Source organism: Herpailurus yagouaroundi, unplaced genomic scaffold (assembly GCF_014898765.1).
Source record: "Herpailurus yagouaroundi ecotype Mexico unplaced genomic scaffold, PumYag 140, whole genome shotgun sequence".
Classification (NCBI taxonomy): domain Eukaryota; kingdom Metazoa; phylum Chordata; class Mammalia; order Carnivora; family Felidae; genus Herpailurus; species Herpailurus yagouaroundi.
The window spans coordinates 37,169,200-37,187,581 of NW_024412395.1; the positions used below are offsets into that span (position 1 = coordinate 37,169,200).

Sequence of the window (18,382 nt, forward strand, 5' to 3'; positions counted from 1 at the left end):
TCGGGATAGATGACAAATGACAGTGAAAGACCAAAGGACAATGAGAGTCCTCTACTTATGGCTGACAAGGTGCAAGGCTTACCAGCACTAGGGTTTAGGGCTAGAGGTAGAAGGGAGTACCTATTGGCAGAGAACTGGTCGAATGGTTATGTACTAATTTTCATTTGCATGGGAGTCTTACAGCATCCCTTTGCTTTTATAAACCATGATTTGATGATTTTCCAACAAAATCAATTTTATGTATCTGGGCTGAATAGAATATGTCATAAGATGTAATGACATTTTAAAACAAACATGAAATGTGGTGAATAACATGGGCGCTATATTAACTATTTCCTCACTTTGCCTCTCCGTTAAGTTAACTGCCAGGCCTGGCCCTTTACAATCCGGCTTGCTTCCCTCCATTACAGCCACACGTTAACTGTAGACATACTAAGCAAGCATTTCTAATAGAGCCATTTTCAGGGAGGACTGTGAGTCGTCCTATTAGTGTCTCCCTACCTTTCTGTTCCCGTCCTAAGGCCCCCTCTGCTACTTGCAACTCTGAGTTCTGAACAGGCTTGTCGTGAAGCCAGTTGGGTTCTCTGTTTATGGTGCGTCTCCAAATCCACGCATCGGTTTAAATGAGCGTCCTAGTTACAGCCACTATTGTTACTTCTTCGAGAGTGCAGCATTTGCCGCTGGCTGGGGGCTTTCGGACTTGATGCGGGGTGGGGGTGGGGGCGAGGAAGGAGAGTTGGCTGGCGTTTGGGAGCGGATTTGGTTGCTCCTCATTGGAGGGGTTCGCTTTTTCCTGAGCTGTCAGACACTGCGGGCTCAACTGAGGCGCGGAGGTGCAATTCAGGCTGGTGGAACAGCGGGGGAAGGCAGGGACAGGCGGGGCTAGCGCGGCTCTGCAGCTGATCACACGCACCGGCGCATACACCGCTCTCCCGCCGCCCCTGCTCGCGCCTTGCATTTTCCACCCGGAGCCACCGAGGCGCGGACAGGGAGAGGGGGACCGAGGAGGGGAGAGGCAAAGGAAGGCACCGTGAAGCAGAAGAAAAGCCGAATTGGCGCTCGTATTTAACCTGAAAGTCTGACCAGCAGCTCGAGGCTCGAACCCCTTACGGCAGCACCGCCGTCGCCTGCTAAGAGTGCACAGCGCCAAGGAACCCTCAAGTCCCGCGCCCAAGTCAGTCCGTGCGGGCGCTCCAGGATCCTGCTGGTGGGGGCAGCGTGGTGCCCTCAGGGAGGTGCGGAGCTTGGGGGACCTGCATCGGTGCCCACCGTGGTACACCAGGAAAAGTGGGGGCGAGGAAAACAGCCGTGAGCGCCGAGCGCGAGGCCAGGCTGCCGCTGCCGCCCGCTGCGCCGCCTCCTGCCCCCTCCCCGTGGGTGAGTGCTCGGGTTTCGCGCACCGCCGTGTCTCGGCTGTGCGCGGGGGCGGCCTGGGGGCCTTTGAGAGTCCGTCGGAGGGCCCTGGGGGCGCCCGCGGAAACTCTGCGGCCCGCGGACGCCAGGCGGGAGCGTCTCTGGAGTCCGGCGCGGGGGACTCAGAGCCCGGAGGGCGTGGGTGGGGGGGTGTTGCACCAGTGCCCGGCAGACATGCCTCTGGGCGGGATTTTGGCCAAAAGATAGGAGGCGGGAGTGCCGGGCGGGGGGGAGCCGGGAGCTGTTCCGGGGGGCGGGCGATCGGGTAGCGGCGGGGAGGGGGGGAGGGTCTGGTCCGAGCAGGTAGCGCAGTTTCGGCAGCCTGGCGAGTTGGCAGGTGGGGTGGGACTCGCCGGTCAACTCATTAATTTTAAAAGTCAGTTTGGGAGTGCTGCCGCAGAGGAGGGCTGTGGCGAGGCAAGAGGTGGCCCGGGATGCCGATGGTGGGGGAAAAAAAGAGAAGCCTCGAAAACCTTGGAGGCAAAATTGCGCTTGGGTTCCTGGTCCCTGCATCCCTCCTGCCTTGAGTGCGCGAGAACACTTTTTTTGTTTTAAGACTCAGCTTGTTGAGAAAGCCTCTGTCCCAGGGGAGGAGAGGAGTCCGCAGGGGGCAGAGAGCGCAGCTCCCGGCCGGGTGCGCCCCCCACCCCTGGCGCGCTCGCTTTTGTCCCCCCATTCTCCCCCGCCCCCACCTCCTCATTGGTGCTGGTTTGCAGCGCTCGGCCCCTGCGCCTTCGCTTCGCGTTTGAATCTGGCTCGCCCCTCCGTATTATGTCTGCACTCCGAAGGAAATTTGGGGACGATTACCAGGTAGTGACCACCTCGTCCAGCGGGTCGGGCTTGCAGCCCCAGGGGCCGGGCCAGGGCCCGCAGCAGCAGCTTGTGCCCAAGAAGAAGCGGCAGCGGTTCGTGGACAAGAACGGCCGGTGCAATGTGCAGCACGGCAACCTGGGCAGCGAGACGAGCCGCTACCTCTCGGACCTCTTCACCACCCTGGTGGACCTCAAGTGGCGCTGGAACCTCTTCATCTTCATCCTCACCTACACCGTGGCCTGGCTCTTCATGGCGTCCATGTGGTGGGTGATCGCCTACACTCGGGGCGACCTGAACAAAGCCCACGTCGGCAACTACACGCCCTGCGTGGCCAATGTCTACAACTTCCCCTCCGCCTTCCTCTTCTTCATCGAGACCGAGGCTACCATCGGCTATGGCTACCGCTACATCACCGACAAGTGCCCCGAGGGCATCATCCTCTTCCTCTTCCAGTCCATTCTGGGCTCCATCGTGGACGCCTTCCTCATCGGCTGCATGTTTATCAAGATGTCCCAGCCCAAGAAGCGCGCGGAGACCCTGATGTTTAGCGAGCACGCGGTGATCTCCATGAGGGACGGAAAACTCACGCTCATGTTCCGGGTGGGCAACCTGCGCAACAGCCACATGGTCTCCGCGCAGATCCGCTGTAAGCTGCTCAAAGTAAGTGTTACCCGCCCCTTCTCACCAGGCTCCCGCCAACCCTCAAAGGCGGAGATTGGCTCACCTGAGAACTATCCCCAGACTTTTAGTCTAACCTATCACACAGGTAAACCTCCTAGAGGGCGCGGGGTGGGGGAAAGGCAAGAGGTGGAGGGTTGGGCAATAAGAGCATAGCTGACTTCTGTTCCTTTGCCATTCACTCTCGTGCTCTTACTTATATTAATAATTCGGATGTGTTTTTATCACTTTCTGGATTAGTAACACTTACGCAGTGGTGTTGGTTCCTGGAGCCTTGAGCTAGAGTGCCTTGTTCTCCCTACCCTTACCGCTGCGCTCTTTAAAGAGTTTTTGATTTGTTGTCAATACACTACTCCACCAATCTTGAGGTACTAAAACCGAGCAGCTTTTATTTTGAAGAAATCGGTTTTGAACTTGCCTTAACTTTCACTTAAGGCTTTTCTTTACTTTTTCTTCTTTTTCCTCCTAAGAGTATTAGCAGGTGGATTATTTCTTTAGGCTAACATTAACTCTGTGGTCATCTTTTTAACAAGTGCAGTGACCTCAGAAGTAGTTAATAATGTGGAAGAAACAATACTTGGTCCTTTTATATTTTTATTTTTACTAAATATTTTCCTGGAGTAGTAGTATTCTGTGAAAGCTTGAGTGCTTTTCCTGTAGAGCGTCTCCTTAATTTTATTCTTAATTGCCCGTTTCTGTGAAACCTTTGTCAATTACAGATTTCACTTGAAGCTTTTCAGCATCCATTAAAGAAGATTGCTTCTTGCCATCAGTAGTGTAAATGCTAGAACAGATTGCACATGGAGTGTTTATTAAAGCAAAGTCCATCTAGTCCTTAGAGGGCACCAGTACAAACGAGAAGCCCACCCTCATCACTCACCCAATTAGAGCCTGGGAATGAGGAATAAAAAGCTCAGTTCTCTCTCCATGTGTCATTTAATTCAACAATTTTTTTTTTCCAATTCAATTTTTTGAGGTATTTGCCTTAGGTAGTTTTCAAATGTTCATAAATTGAAAAAGGTGACTTCAAATAAAATCTTAAAAAGTTGTCTAAGATTGCATAGAGAACAATAGCCAGATTCAGAATTTAGCATTAATAAAATGAAATCTGGTAAATCTTTAAGTTGAAATTTTGCCTTTGAAATTTCAATTCCACCCTGCGAGTGTATTGTTTTAAACAGCCTCAACTTACATTGTAGTTAAAAGTGCTTTTAAAAAGTTTGGCTCTTGTGTCATTTCCATTATTTATTTATAAGATCTTAACCCTAATTACTTTTCATCATGTTGCTCAGTAAAGTGTTAGAGTTAACATAGCTCAGTTGTCCAGTCAGTCCACATCATTACATGTATTTACTATGCCATGGACAGTAACAAATACTAACTTCTGCACAGATTATTGGCAAACTTTCAACTTTGTTTTGATGTGCCTATTCATTAAGATAACTGAATCAATAATTTGAAAGCATGTTCTTTGCATTAGCTTCAGTGAACTGCATACTTTTGTATAACTTAGCATGTTGCATTAAAGTGAGTTGTGTGGATTAGGCTAAGCAGTTGTGCTGTAGACATGTTTATTGCAGTGATGTTATTTGCATGTGCCTGTTTGTATGAATAGATCAAGATGTATAATCTCTCTCTTTAGGTAAGCTACCTGGAAGACAGGAAAACCTTATTCATATAGTGCAAACTTCTCTGTCAAGGAATTCATGTTTATGTGACACTTTGAGATTCTTACTGAAGAATAGTTTGCCATATTGATTGGATATTAGAAATGTAAAATTAGGCTTTAAAGGTCACTTATTGCTGTTCTTTAGTTTTTCAAATATATAAAATCATTTATTAAAACAAGAGTCTTTGGAGGCAACATATTTTAGATGTTTCTAGGCTTTATGAAATTTTAACAAAGCGAGAATAATTAGAATTAATCTACGTATCAGTTTTTTGTTGTTGTTTGTGTGTGTGTGTTTTTTTTGTTTTGTTTTGTTTTTACAAGGGTACAATGAATCTGAAGTATCCAGTGTAAAAGTGGTTCAGGACACTGGTAATTTTTACGCAAAGGTTATGTACCACATATACCTTAAGGAGTGTCCTGATTAAAAAAAATAATAATAAAAAATGTATGGCATTGGCAAATTTGGATCAGGGTGCTATATTAACACAAGGTGATAAAACAACATCTGTTTAAATTAATATACCTAATATTCTTATAAAATTCTTATGATTTGTTAGAAGAGATCAGTGTTAGAAGTAAAAATAATTGACATGTGGTGTCAGTTTATACTTCAACAAAATTTTGGTGAAATCTCCTGCTTTCTGTGATGTGGGTTGGTCAGCTCTTTAGCCAGCCAATTAGTGTAGTTTGTTTGAGTTGATTTTTCCTGTAGCCATGGTAATTAAAATGAATTATCATATTTCTTGTCAGTTCCTTAGACTTCATTAAAAAGGAGTCCTGTTTATTAGGGAACTAATAACATTCAACAAAATTAGAGGGGAGATTTGCCCTTAATAAGTTACTCTCATTTTCTCTTAGGGACTGAGATGAAGTGACCTAAGACAGCCAACTATATTTTGAAAGAGGAGCTGTACCATAATCTTCAAGTAATAACTAAAATGCTTTGATATCAGTCTTATGCAGTCTTCTTGTTAAATATTATTACACATATTTAGCTTCCTCTTTTAACCTCTGTGTGACATTTTAAATATAAGATGTATTTTTTTGATATACAGAAATTTGGAATCTTAAGGCAACAAAAAACATAATCATCAATGATAATTCTAGTCTGTGTTCTTTCTATTATCTAATTTAATTTATATTTTTTCTATTGTTTCCTTATTTTTGAATAAAAAACTTATTTTTCAGTATTAGTATTATTTAATGATTGTAAAGTAATTTCTGTTTTTGGGAAGACAGTAAGAACATGGATATGTCTTTCTTATCCTTGCTACTATGAATTTTACGTGCATACTTTTTAATTTTCTAAGTTTTGATTAAAGTTTTTTTTTGTTTTTTTGTTTTTTTGTTTTTTTATAAAACTTCTCTGTCTTATATTAAAGCAATTTTTTTTTTTTTTAAGTAATCTCTAACCCCAACATGGGGCTTGAGGTCAGGACCCTCAGATCAAGAGTCACATGCTCTATCTATTGAGCCAACCACACACCCCTATGTGAAAGCAAAATTTTATTTCAACTCTGTTCCTGTCTTTCAACCTTGCAAAACTGCAGTTTATTTCGGTATTCAAATATGCATCTTCCAACTTTATGCCTGCAGTGGTTGGTTTTTTTCTCAGGAAAAAAAGGACATATTAAATAAAAATTGAAGGATATAATTGAAAGTTATTCTTTAAAATGTATAATTTTTTTTAAATAAATGTAGCTACAGGAAGTTCTTTTAAAATGGATATTTTCTCTTTTCCTCTTCTCATCTCCATATTAATGCTTTATTTGAATTTTCTTTTTTTTTTTTTTGAATTTTCAATTTATTTTAGGTACCTTTCTTTAAAAACAAGAAAACTACACTATAGGAACTAATACATAGCCTGCTCATGTTAAATTAATGTATCTTTCAGTTGAAAGTTTTAATAAAAATTCCTAAACTTGAGGCTGATGGCTCTAACTCTAGACCCTGTAATTTAGTGTTGGATTTAAAGGATACAGAAATCTCACTCTTTTCTATAAATCTAACACTAATAGTTGACTGCCCTTGACGTACACCTTGTTAGGGAAGATTTAAATAATATTTCTTGATACATTATTCAATAATTCACTAACTTATTATTCAGAAGCCATCATGTGTTTATTATAGGCACTCAGTCAAACTATATTTACATAAAGTAAATTTAAAAGCAATTATTATTGGATACATGTTTTGAAATGTAGAAATAAGGATACATTTTTCTCACAGAAGGGTAATTGTATTTCTTCATATTGTTATTCATTGCATATAGTTATCTTTCTTTTTTTAATTTTTTAACATTTATTTATCTTTGAGAGATAGAGAGACACAGAGTGTGTGGGGGTGGGGGAGCAGAGAGAGAGGGAGACACAGAATCTGAATCAGGCTCTAGGCTCTGAGCTGTCAGCCCAGAGCCTGATGCTGGGCTCGAACTCATAGACCCCGAGATCATGACCTGAGCCGAAGTCAGACACTTAACCAACTGAGCCACCCAGGCGCCCCTATAGTCATCTCTCTTTCCTAGGAGAGCAGCTATGCAACCCTTAACTTTCACTTATTGAAAGGTACTGGTGTGCAATCACCTTCTGATGTATCATATATATTCTTTTTGTATTACCTTTATAAATAAAATTTTCTTTCTATGAATACTCAGTTTGGATGCTGTCTAGTTTCCCCATATGAACGTGAGCAAGTTCAGATGCAATAAAAAACAAAATTGTTTTTTTTTTTTTTAATTTTTTTTTTCAACGTTTATTTATTTTTGGGACAGAGAGAGACAGAGCATGAACGGGGGAGGGGCAGAGAGAGAGGAAGACACAGAATCGGAGCCCAGAGCCTGACGCGGGGCTCGAACTCACGGACCGCGAGATCGTGACCTGGCTGAAGTCGGACGCTCAACCGACTGCGCCACCCAGGCGCCCCCAAAATTGTTGTTTTTAAACCAATAAGTTCTTTATCCTCTTCACATGTCCTAACCTTTTGTTAATCTTTTAACCACAATAATTTCTGGACCACATGATTCCTGATTTTTTTTCATATATTATTATTTGTCTCCATTTCATACCTTGCACTGAAATGCAGTTATGTGTTTGCCTCTATGTGACTTTATTTTGTATGACTGACTCTTTCCACCAATTGGACTTGGCCAATTTTGTTTTGATCTTGAGATAATTAGTCACCTTTTAAAAAATTAAATCCACAAATGAATATCTAATAAACACTGTTCTTCTGAATATTATACAAACTGTCAGTAAGAATATTCAAAAAGCCTAAGACTGAGTTCCCCAGAATTCTAAGGGCTAGATCCTATAATCATTGAATTTTTTTTTTTTTTTTTTTTTTAGGTGGATTCATTATGTCTTTAAAAAGAAAGCACAGTTCCTACTTGGCCTAGCTTTGCTTTCTTCAACACAAGTACAATAATTCTCCAGTAGGTACAGGACTTGTTTTGTTTTGTTTTTGTTTTTGTTTTTTTTTAAGCAGAATTCTCATTCTTTTAAAAAGTAGTAGTGATATGTTGTTTTGTTTGCTTTGTTTTGTTTTATTTTTAATATGGTTCCTGAAAAGTACAGAGTGGCTTGTACTCAGGGGAACAGTGTGAACAGAAATAAGGGACATAAAGACCCACAAATAAACCGCAGTAGGTAAGAACAAATGATAAAGAGAAGTAGGAAAAAGCATTTGATGGATTTGAGGGTGTTTGGTGAGTAGGAGGGGAAATGTGCATGTAGGGTTACAAATTCTGTCCACAGTTATAAATTCCATAAAAGGCCCTCAAGGACTTATAAACCTGTTCCTTCATTTGAATGGTGTAAAAACCTCACACAATTTATTACAAGACAAATTCCATTCCATTCTATCAGGTACTTTCTTGTCATAAAAATAAACATATTTATGGATGATTATCTCAGCATTAAAATTTTTTATTTAAGGCTTGATGTTGGTCATATTTTTTCTACCCGAGTTTTGATAGGAGTTCAAGCTTATGGAGCCAGAAGAAATGTGCAATGTAGTTATAGACAGTCCAGAAAAAATTCTAGGTCAGGTCCACACTCTCCTGTACCGGACTTGAATTTTGATCTGAGTCCCAAAACCATTGCCAGAACTGCTTCGAGTCACAGGACATTTTCGTTGCTTATTCTTGTACCTGCTTTTGGCTTATTTCCTAATTTTAGCTTGCAGATAGCACTCGGACCTCATTTTACGTTCTCTGTGTCTTCAGCTTATATTCGACACGCACACACAACACACACACACACACACACACACACACACACACACACTGCATGTTTAAAGAGGAGAAATGAAATTACAGATAAAATAGCAGGAGGCTGGAGGCCAGGAAGGGCTTGCTCTCTCCGTCTTAGCCTCTTTTTGTCTCTTTTCCTTTCCTAACCACTGGCCTTTTCCAGTGGGGACTTGTCGAAGGTAGTCGGGCACTGGACAAGCCTTGGAATATGATAGAGGAACATCTCATGAATCAGATGGTAGTGATTAAATGTTCTTTTCAAAATTCCCCTAGCCTCCCTCCGAGCTAGGAAAGAGTACAGTGGTTATAATTAGAACACTGTTATGGGTTGGAGAGATGGGAGAAAGGCTGCAAAGAGATTGATTGTATTGGTGCAGTGTGTTCCTGTTGAATGAATGTGGACAACTGGTCGCAAATCTCTCAGAGGAGGATGGCCAAATGTAGGTCTGCCAGGGCAGTTCTAAATGTGCATCTCAGAGCTCTGTGTATGTGTGTGTGTGTGTGTGTGTGTGTGTGTGTGCACGTGTGCATGCAGTGTGTCTTTGGACATGTGCTCAACAGTCTTCATCTGTAATATGAAAACTATTTGTCTATAAAGTCCATGACATTGATAGTCCTTTTCAGGCATCTGTGACTTTTGAATCTCTTTTCCACTTTTAGTCAGAATTTGTAATTGATTATCTTGTAGCTCTCTTTTAGACTTTATGGGAGTTCAGAGTCATTTTATATATAATTAAAATGTACATCATAAAAATACTACTTTTAAATAGCAAAATTTTTATACTGAAGGATAACTTAGAAATTATTGCTACATGTTCTACTTATAATTTTTGTACAGTAAACTTAAACTTTAAGCCTTAGATTTCTTTAATTTTTTTCTTAACTCAGAATTTGTTATAATGCAGTCAACCAGAAAGGCTTTAAAATGGCAGAAAGGTGCCTATTTTCTTCCCAAAATTCCATGCAAATGAGAATAAAAGTTTTATGGAAGTCATTCTTCAGGTCCTTGTGTTTTTAAACTGAGTTCTAAATTTTTGAGAATTTCAAATTTTCCATGAACTGTTTTTTTTTTTTTTGGACCTCTTTCTCACTTTCTTATTGAATCATTTTATGATCTAAATGATTATTTCATCAGAAAAAGTTAACCGTAGTTATCAGATTTTTAGAAATTTTAACAATTTACTAACATCAATCTTAGTCTCTAGCAATTATTTTTAATTATTATTGATCCTGACTGTATTTATTTATACATTTTTATCTAGGAAATGATCATGGTTCTGCATACCCTTTAGGATTAGGAGGTTTGTAGAGCTAAAGGAAATAATGTGGACCATAAGCAAACTGCTCTATTAATGAAGATTTCTTCTCAAAATTCTTAAGGTGACATAGTAAAGAAAGGTTAGCTTGATTTTTATCTACAATTTTTTGCCTGTTACAAAAATTCCTGGGTGAGATATGGTAATTGATAGCTAAATAAGAAAACTTGAAACTGATGGAATATCAATGCTACTGATTTATCATATACTCAAGATAGAGAGCACATTTTAATTTTATGAAGGCACATACCTAACTCTTTTCTGTATTTCCTTTTTCACTTACATGTGTATATCACAGTTCCTTGAACAAAAGTTCTCTCACTCCACTTATACAAGTTGAGAGACTTAGAACTAACATAGGGTTTTTCCCCTCTTTGTTCCAGAAAAATCTCTGGAATTGCACCAGAATTAGAAAAGCCTAGATTAGAATTCCTTGTAAGCCTATAGTAAAATGTGTGTGCTTCTGAAAATGTATTTGGTAAGTGTATGTAGGTTTCTGGAACATTGTAAGTATTTGGCTGAGCACTGATAAGATAACCTTGCTCTAGCCAGGAGCTCAGACTTCAAACAATTGCAGTACTGTAAGCACCTGCCATACTCAAACCACACCCTTCACTCCTCTAAATAGAACATCTTTCTATTTACTTCACAGTGATTGATAGGCTTCCCAGTCTATCACAGGGTTAGAGAAGTGAACAAAAATCAGGGAGGTGAACGTATTTATAGTTGAAATATTTGTTGGCCTACCATGAAGGAAGAAGACCCAAAGGATAAAATTGTGGATACCTATGGTGTCTCAGAGCAATTTAAAGAAAGGTTAAATTATAAGGCATTCACTGGAAAATAATTTTCAATGAGTATGCAGGGAATTTTATCTGAAAAATATGTAAGCATGGAAAACATCTTTCAAAGTAAGGAAAGTGTTACTTTCCACGTAGTGTCACATAATAGGTACAGTTGTCAACTTTGTTTCTTCTATGACTTGGATAGCATATAAAGCATTTGGGGAGGGGGAACATAGGTATAATTATACATAGGTATAATTTTGAACAAATTTTTAAAATCAGAACATGTATGGAGTCTGAACGGAACAGACTCCTACGTATTTCACTCTAAATTACCTCTATGTGAATAAACCGATTTGCTAAAAATGGAATATTTCTTATTCTAGGTTGGCATTCTCCTGAAAGCTTGTTTTTAGGCCACATCCCTTTATGGTTTGTTGAATGATCAGAGAATATAAAAGTTAATAGATTACAGCCTTTTAGAATGGGGCACAGGTATAGAAAGGAAGGGATTAATTTTATATATATATATATTAATTTTAGTTTTGATTTATATACATAAAAATTAGGAAAACATCTTTTGGGGGAGAATTATTTTAAAATAAATGGAGAATTGAGTTCTTAACGAATTATTTTTGGGAACGTTTTCATTTAGTACAGAAAAAGCAGAGCTTAGAATAGTTAGTGAAACGACCTAAATTCTGTTCACTAATTATAAACATCAGAATACCACCTTGTGTTTATATAGCACCTGTTTCTTACTAGGTGAGAGAACAATGACTTAGGGTTTTTGTATTTATTTGTTTTTGTTTTGTTTTTGGCTTTTATTTTGTAATATTAATGAATACTTGTTATGCATTTCTAGAGTTGGAACAGTGCTAGTCTCATTCATGTTTTACTAATTTGAGAATGAATTTAGAAGCATAGGTGACTCTACTGGCTTAGAAATGTCTCGTTTTCTCCAACATTGGTTGTTAGAACTACTCTTTTTATTTTTGGACTATCAGGTTTTTCCCTGGATTTTTTTCTTGTCAGAATCATTATTATTATTGTGGTGATTATGATTATGATTATTATTTCTCCTCCTCCTCCCATTCCCTTTTCTTCTCTTCTTCCTCCTCCCCCTCCTTCCCCAATACCTTCCCCTTCTTCCCTCCTCCTCCCCTTACTCCTCTTCTTCCTCCTCCTCCTTCTCCTCTTCTTCTTCTCCTTCTCCTCCTCAACTGCTCACAAGTCATAGCTCAGTATTTCATTGAATTTTTTCTACACAAACAAAATTCCTGAGTATCACTAAATACAAAGTAGCCTGCCTAATTGACTGATTTTGCCGTTGAGACTCGGCAACAATCACTGCCCTAACAGTCTACCGCTCGCTTGGTTCCATTTTGCCACAGAGGACATCTTACTAAACCATATTTCTCAGTGTTTTCAGACTCATTTATTCCACATAAAAAGCCATTGTATTTCTTGGAACCCTGAAAGTAAGGATTTTGTCTTTAAATTGCCACTTCATTGGACAGACCAGTGTTACAGATTGTTTTGTTTGTTAAATTAGCTTGGCAGAGTCTGTTAAATATATTGGATTCTTCCAAGCCCCATTTCCCTCACATTCTTCTGTATGCAACTATTTAACCCTTTTTACTGGCATCATCATTTAAATTAAACAAATGTTTTATTATACATGATCCTTCTAAGGAACAGATACGGAAAATAAAGTGAGAATGAATAGAACAGAAAGAAGTTTACTTGCATGGTTTGCTAATTGTTAATAGTCAGTTTTAATTAATCTTTCAGACTGTTATCATGTAAGCAATTTCAGTTTTATGATGATTTCTACTTATACTGAATGCCACCAACTTACGAAAGTTTTGGTAAATTGTAAGTTTACCCAGTATAGATTTCTAACTGCATTTTGATTAAAAAACTTCAATTTGGCACAATTTTTACAGTGTGTTTTAAAATTCATAAAATAGAGAGCTAAACACTTTGATACAGTATACTATTAGGAGTTTGAAAGCCATCAGCTAACAGCATACGCCTTTTCCTTATATTATGTGAGCTGTCGGATACATAATATGATAACATCTTCACTTTAATATAAAAGTTTATATCGATTTGTTACCTTACAAAAGTCCTAGAAAAATTGTTGTTTTGCTTTGTAACGATGCAATAAATCTCTTCTTAAATTATGATCAACCTTTTTCAGCTTCAACAAACTTCCAAAGAATTGCTTACTTATTTGCTTTGTGAGGAAAACAAATCTGGCATGCAGTGAGTTATCCTGGAGTGATTTATGTCAAGCAGTAGCCATGTACACTCAGTTCCACAGTTTGTGCTAACAGCCATTGTTGGACCAGGCATTTCTCCAAAGCTCATGAGTTAGGGAATGGTAATTATAGTAAGTCGTATATTATAAATAATGCATGTATGTTCCCCATGAGCTATGTGGGATTTCGGCCCATTTGCTAGAACATAGCTGCATAATGATTTGTTTGGATTTTGTTGCAGATGATTGATAGTGCAGAATGTTGGCAATGATGTAAATTACTGTTGGGCTGCCTTGAAAATTTCAGTACAAGTGGTGATTTCTTCTCTTTTTCTGTGTGCTTGTCTAGTCTCGGCAGACACCTGAGGGTGAGTTCCTTCCCCTTGACCAACTTGAACTGGATGTAGGTTTTAGTACAGGGGCAGATCAACTTTTTCTTGTTTCCCCCCTCACAATTTGCCACGTGATCGATGCCAAAAGCCCCTTTTATGACCTATCCCAGCGAAGCATGCAAAGTGAACAGTTCGAGATTGTCGTCATCCTAGAAGGCATTGTGGAAACAACTGGTGAGTAAAAACATGGATATGTCATCAAATTTCTTTGTTCCATAATAACATTATATTACATGCACAATATCTGTCATGAATTGGTCGAAATGTCTCAGTTCACGATAATGAAAGTAATGACTTGTCTCTTATGTCTTCGTAATATTAAGTTGATACCACTTTGAAAGTGAAGATTACTGTTATGATGATTGCATATGTAACGATAAGTCAGGAATACTGCAAAAAAAAAAAAAAAAGAAACTGAGATGACTCCTAGAAATGATTATGATATTCTAGTTTAATTGCAAACTTGGATTTCCTATAATCATAATTTTTCTTTAAAGATTTAAGGTTAAGATAAATTCGGGGTAATTAGTGAGCTGCCGAAATGCAGCATGCATATTCTTGCCTTGGGGATGGTGTTTCGGGTGTCATTGGTAGAGCTTTGATATGCTACTATGTGCAACCTCAGTGGAAAATTCCCTGTGTGTGTCTGTGCTAAAACAGCATTTTAATTTCAAAGTGGGTCAGTAGATTTCCTCAGCTGAACCTTGACCAAAAAATTTTTTAAAAGAGGTTTTTCTTCTTTTTCTGCTTTGGTATAGTTATGTCCTGTATGTCATTCCTTAAGATGCACTTTAATATTGGTATGTCCCAAATAGTCACAGTTTGCTGCATTGTGAGGAGAGACAGGTTGCAAAGGAAATAAACAAGAAATCGGAGCACATTATTTGGGGTCTGACTATTGCCCAGTGATTTGGAACCTACTACATGCCTGAAACCAATATAATATCTAGATGAGCACGCATGCATGTGCACGCACACACACACACACACACACACACACACACACACACACACACTCACACACGTAATAAGTGCAGGTATACGTGTATGTGTGTGTATCTTGACTTTTGCCCTTTCTGCAAGTAGTGAAAAAGCAAGAAATATTTTAGCTTTGAGTTTTTTCTACCAATGTCATTCTCCACCTTAAGATGCTAATTATTATATATAAACTATAGGAATTTTGAAAGTAACATTGGCAGTAATGTAGACATGTTCAAGCTTTATACTAAGATTGGAAGTGTTACATAAAGAAAAAATTTCCCATCCTGGCATAAAGTTTTGTCCAAGGAGCAAGGGAAGGCAGGCTCTTATAATCTTTGAACATTTGTCACAGACTACTGTTTAAATTTTGGGCAAGATACTTAATCTCTATAAGCTTCTTTTCTTTCTCTATAAAGTAAGAATGATGTAATAACCACCCCAAAGCTGCATGTTGTATTACTATTATTTTATTGTTAGTGTTTCAGTTTAAAAATCAAAATTTTTAAGGACAGTGAGTAAAGATTTAACTTATCAATCTATGTCTGGAATTTGATTTCTGTGGACTATTTTGTGGTTTAAATCCTCCAATTATGTTTTTAATTTAAAATTGAAATGATGTCGTGGTATATTTTATTGAATAAATATTTATATTTAGTTTTTACTTCAATAAATCTTTATATTTCAATTTCAATTTTTATAAGGTTTCATCTATTGAAATAATATATTGTTAGAACTTAAAACAGCAGATGTTGTGATTTTTATTGATTTTTGTTTTATAGCATATGGTTCTATCTTTGACACATCTGTTTACTAGTTACTTATTGTTATTCTAATCACTGACATGAGTGAAGTTTCTGTTTCACTTGACAGTCTTTGAAATTTTTCATTAGGCCAGTCAATTGATATATTGATCAATGGATCGATCGATCCATCCATCCATCCATCCATTTTTTCCTGTTTATCCCTAGTTGGTTTGTGTTCCTGAAGAATGAGAAAATTTTTCTAAAGAATCATGGTACAATTAAAAAAATAGGAAATTTAACAATGTTAGAATGCTGTCATTTAGCTCAGGGTCTATGTTCAAATTCATCTGTTCTAGTAATTTCCTGCATAGCTATCTGGGCACCTCCCTTCAACATCAGTTTAAGGATTTTGCCCTTCATTTGTTTACTTGTCTTCTTAGTCTCAAGATGGAATACTTCTTCAACTGTACTATTGTGTTCTTGTCCTTGATGTACCGGAAGAGTATAGTCCAGGTATTCTGTAGAACATCTCTCCATTTGGGTTCATTAGAGGTTTCCTTGTTCATTAATCTTTTCAGTTTTGGCTTCTACATGGGCATGTTAAGAGAATAATAACATGTTTTGAAAATATTGTTTTGAAAATATACCTGTGTCTTAACTGATTTTTCTTCATCAGATTTCAGAAGAATTTGTTAATAAATAATGTCCTACATAAGGTCTTTAGGAGTTTTGTACATTAAATTATTCATTAAGAGTTCAGATTTTAACATTTCCTCCCCTGATTTTTGTTTGTTTATTTGTTTTGTTTTGCTTTTTTTTTTTTTTTTTTTTTTTTTTGGTAACACTGAACTGTCAGAGAATACTTTCCATAAAGTGTGTGAAAACTTGACTAGAGACTGAATTTCTTATTTTGAGATTGCCTTTTATGGAGAAGAGATTAAGATCTGCTTCCTCTTAGCCTCTTAATTAAGTATGTTTCTAGATCTTATATAGCAAGACAAACAGTAAAAACATTACTCATAATTTTAGAGTTATTTTGTGGAAAATTTGTCTGACATTTTGTTTATGTATATGCCCTAATTAAATCCCACACTGTTCAAATTCTGTAAAATCTGCCTATATTTCCAGACCTCCCTGAGGTTAGTAAAAATAAGATAAACATTTTTATGTCATTTTGATCATTTATATCTTCACTGAGATGTATTTAGATTCATCGTCATGGGTGTTTCTTCCTTTGTCCTTCCATTCACGGTCAAATTTACTTTTTCATATATTTTATTGCTTAGAATAAGATAGATACGATATTTTGGGATGTTCTGAGAGAGAAGCAATATAATTTTTATCTCTCATGTTTTTTGGTACACAGTCTGATGAGTAAACCATATACTCAGTGTTACTTTCCATCATATTTAGCATTAAAATATAAGTGCCTATCATTCATTCATTCATCAAACAAATAATTGAATGTATATTGTGTGCTTGCTAGTATTTGAAATGCTGGTCATATGGTGGTGGCTAAGACAGGCAGAATCCCTTACCTCACAGGGGTCATATTAAATGGGGGAGGTGGATGGCAAAACAAGAAAAATAAGCAAGATGTTATGAGGTAAAATGTGTCAGGAATAAAACAGGTGATGGAATACAAAACCAGGTGATGGGATAAAGGGTGCATCTTGGGGCACTTAAGGTTGACAGAAGAGTTCTCTCCGAGGTGACACTTAAACAGAGGCCTGACTGTCAAGAAGGCCTTCCTAGGCCTGTCTGGGGGAACAGCATAGCAGTCAAGGGTCCTAAGTTGGGAATCAGCTTGAATTATTCCTAAAAGGAGGCAGAGGTGGTTGGAGCAGAGTGAACAATGTGGGAGTAGAGTGAGAGGTCAAAGAGGTGGAGGGGCCACCTCTGCCCTACAAACAACTGTATTGTACCAATGGGAAGTGTTGGGATTTGATTAAAAAGCAAGGCGTGTGGTAGAGGAATAATTATCTGGTAGAGGAATAATTTAGGAACCTCAAACTTTGTGTAATAAACAAAATACATTTTTTTTCTAGTAGGTTCTCTTGTAGTTTATTTAAAAATGAGTGACCCTGGGGCACCTAAGTGGCTCAGTCAGTTGAGCATCTGGATCTAGATTTTGCCTCAGGTCGTGATCTCATGGTTCGTGAGTTCGAGCCCTACATAGGGCTCTGCACTGACACTGTGTAGAGCCTGTTTGGGATCCTCTGTCTCTGTCTCTCTCTCTGCCCCTGCTCTTATCACGCTCTCTCTCTCAAGATGAGTAAATAAGATTTAAAAAATGAAAAACAAAAATGAGTGACCCTAATGTCTTAGAAATGCATAAAACTTTAGACAGTTACCACTTTTTTTGTATTAGTGGTAATGTCTAGCCCACCTTCCCCAGCATGCGCCCGCACGCGCGCACACAGACACACACACACACACACACACACACACACAGTAACAAAGTTGCTCACTTTGTAGCAGTCCTCTGATAAGAGTCTTCTGGTCTCATTTAGGTTTTGCTTCTTCCCATTCCTGTAGTTTCCGCAGGAGTGATGGTGGTGGTGGTGAGAAATGAGAATCTTTCTAATTTCCTTGAAAGTTTTAGCTTTTGGCTCAGAACTCACAATAATTACTTTCCCCACTTCCTTGGAAGTGCCCTTCAGTGATAAGACTCGGGCATTTTTGCCATCCTTGCTACAAATGAGTTAGATTTTCACTCCCAACGAGGAGCATGAGATTTGCCTCTTCATTAATAACCTTTGCTTCTTTGCTAGTCCAGCAAATTCCTAAAACCTGTGTTACCTCTCCCTCTTGCTCCCTCTGCTGCTTTTCCCAGGAGAGAGAGCGCTGCTAGAGGCAAACAGCATTGCAGATTTGGCTCATTAGAACTGGATGCTTTCAAACTTCAATCTGCTCTCTGCTGCTATTTGGCAGTCTTTTTAATTGTCTTTTCTGTACTCCCAGGCTCTCTCCCTGTGGGAGCTATTTTAGACCTTTTCTCTCTTACCATGCCCCCAGTCCCAGCTGTCGTATCCTTTCCTTGGCATATCATCTCCACCTATTCTATCAAAAAG

The 18,382-nt window shown here is 38.8% G+C and overlaps 1 protein-coding gene across 3 annotated transcripts in view; it reads left to right on the forward strand.

Annotated features, from left to right (window-relative positions):
• The first annotated feature begins 1,726 nt into the window (after positions 1 to 1,726).
• KCNJ3 (potassium inwardly rectifying channel subfamily J member 3) overlaps positions 1,727 to 18,382 on the forward strand; it is a 154,308-nt gene continuing 137,652 nt past the window's right edge. Inside the window, exons 1-2 of one of the 3 annotated variants that reach the window (XM_040475114.1) lie at positions 1,727 to 2,886; positions 13,542 to 13,758. In XM_040475114.1, coding sequence (XP_040331048.1) covers positions 2,185 to 2,886; positions 13,542 to 13,758 — 919 coding nt within the window. In that variant the 5' untranslated portion in view covers positions 1,727 to 2,184. The remainder of the gene's footprint in view (positions 2,887 to 13,541; positions 13,759 to 18,382) is intronic. The other 2 variants (XR_005790300.1, XM_040475115.1) reach the window with 2 other exon arrangements.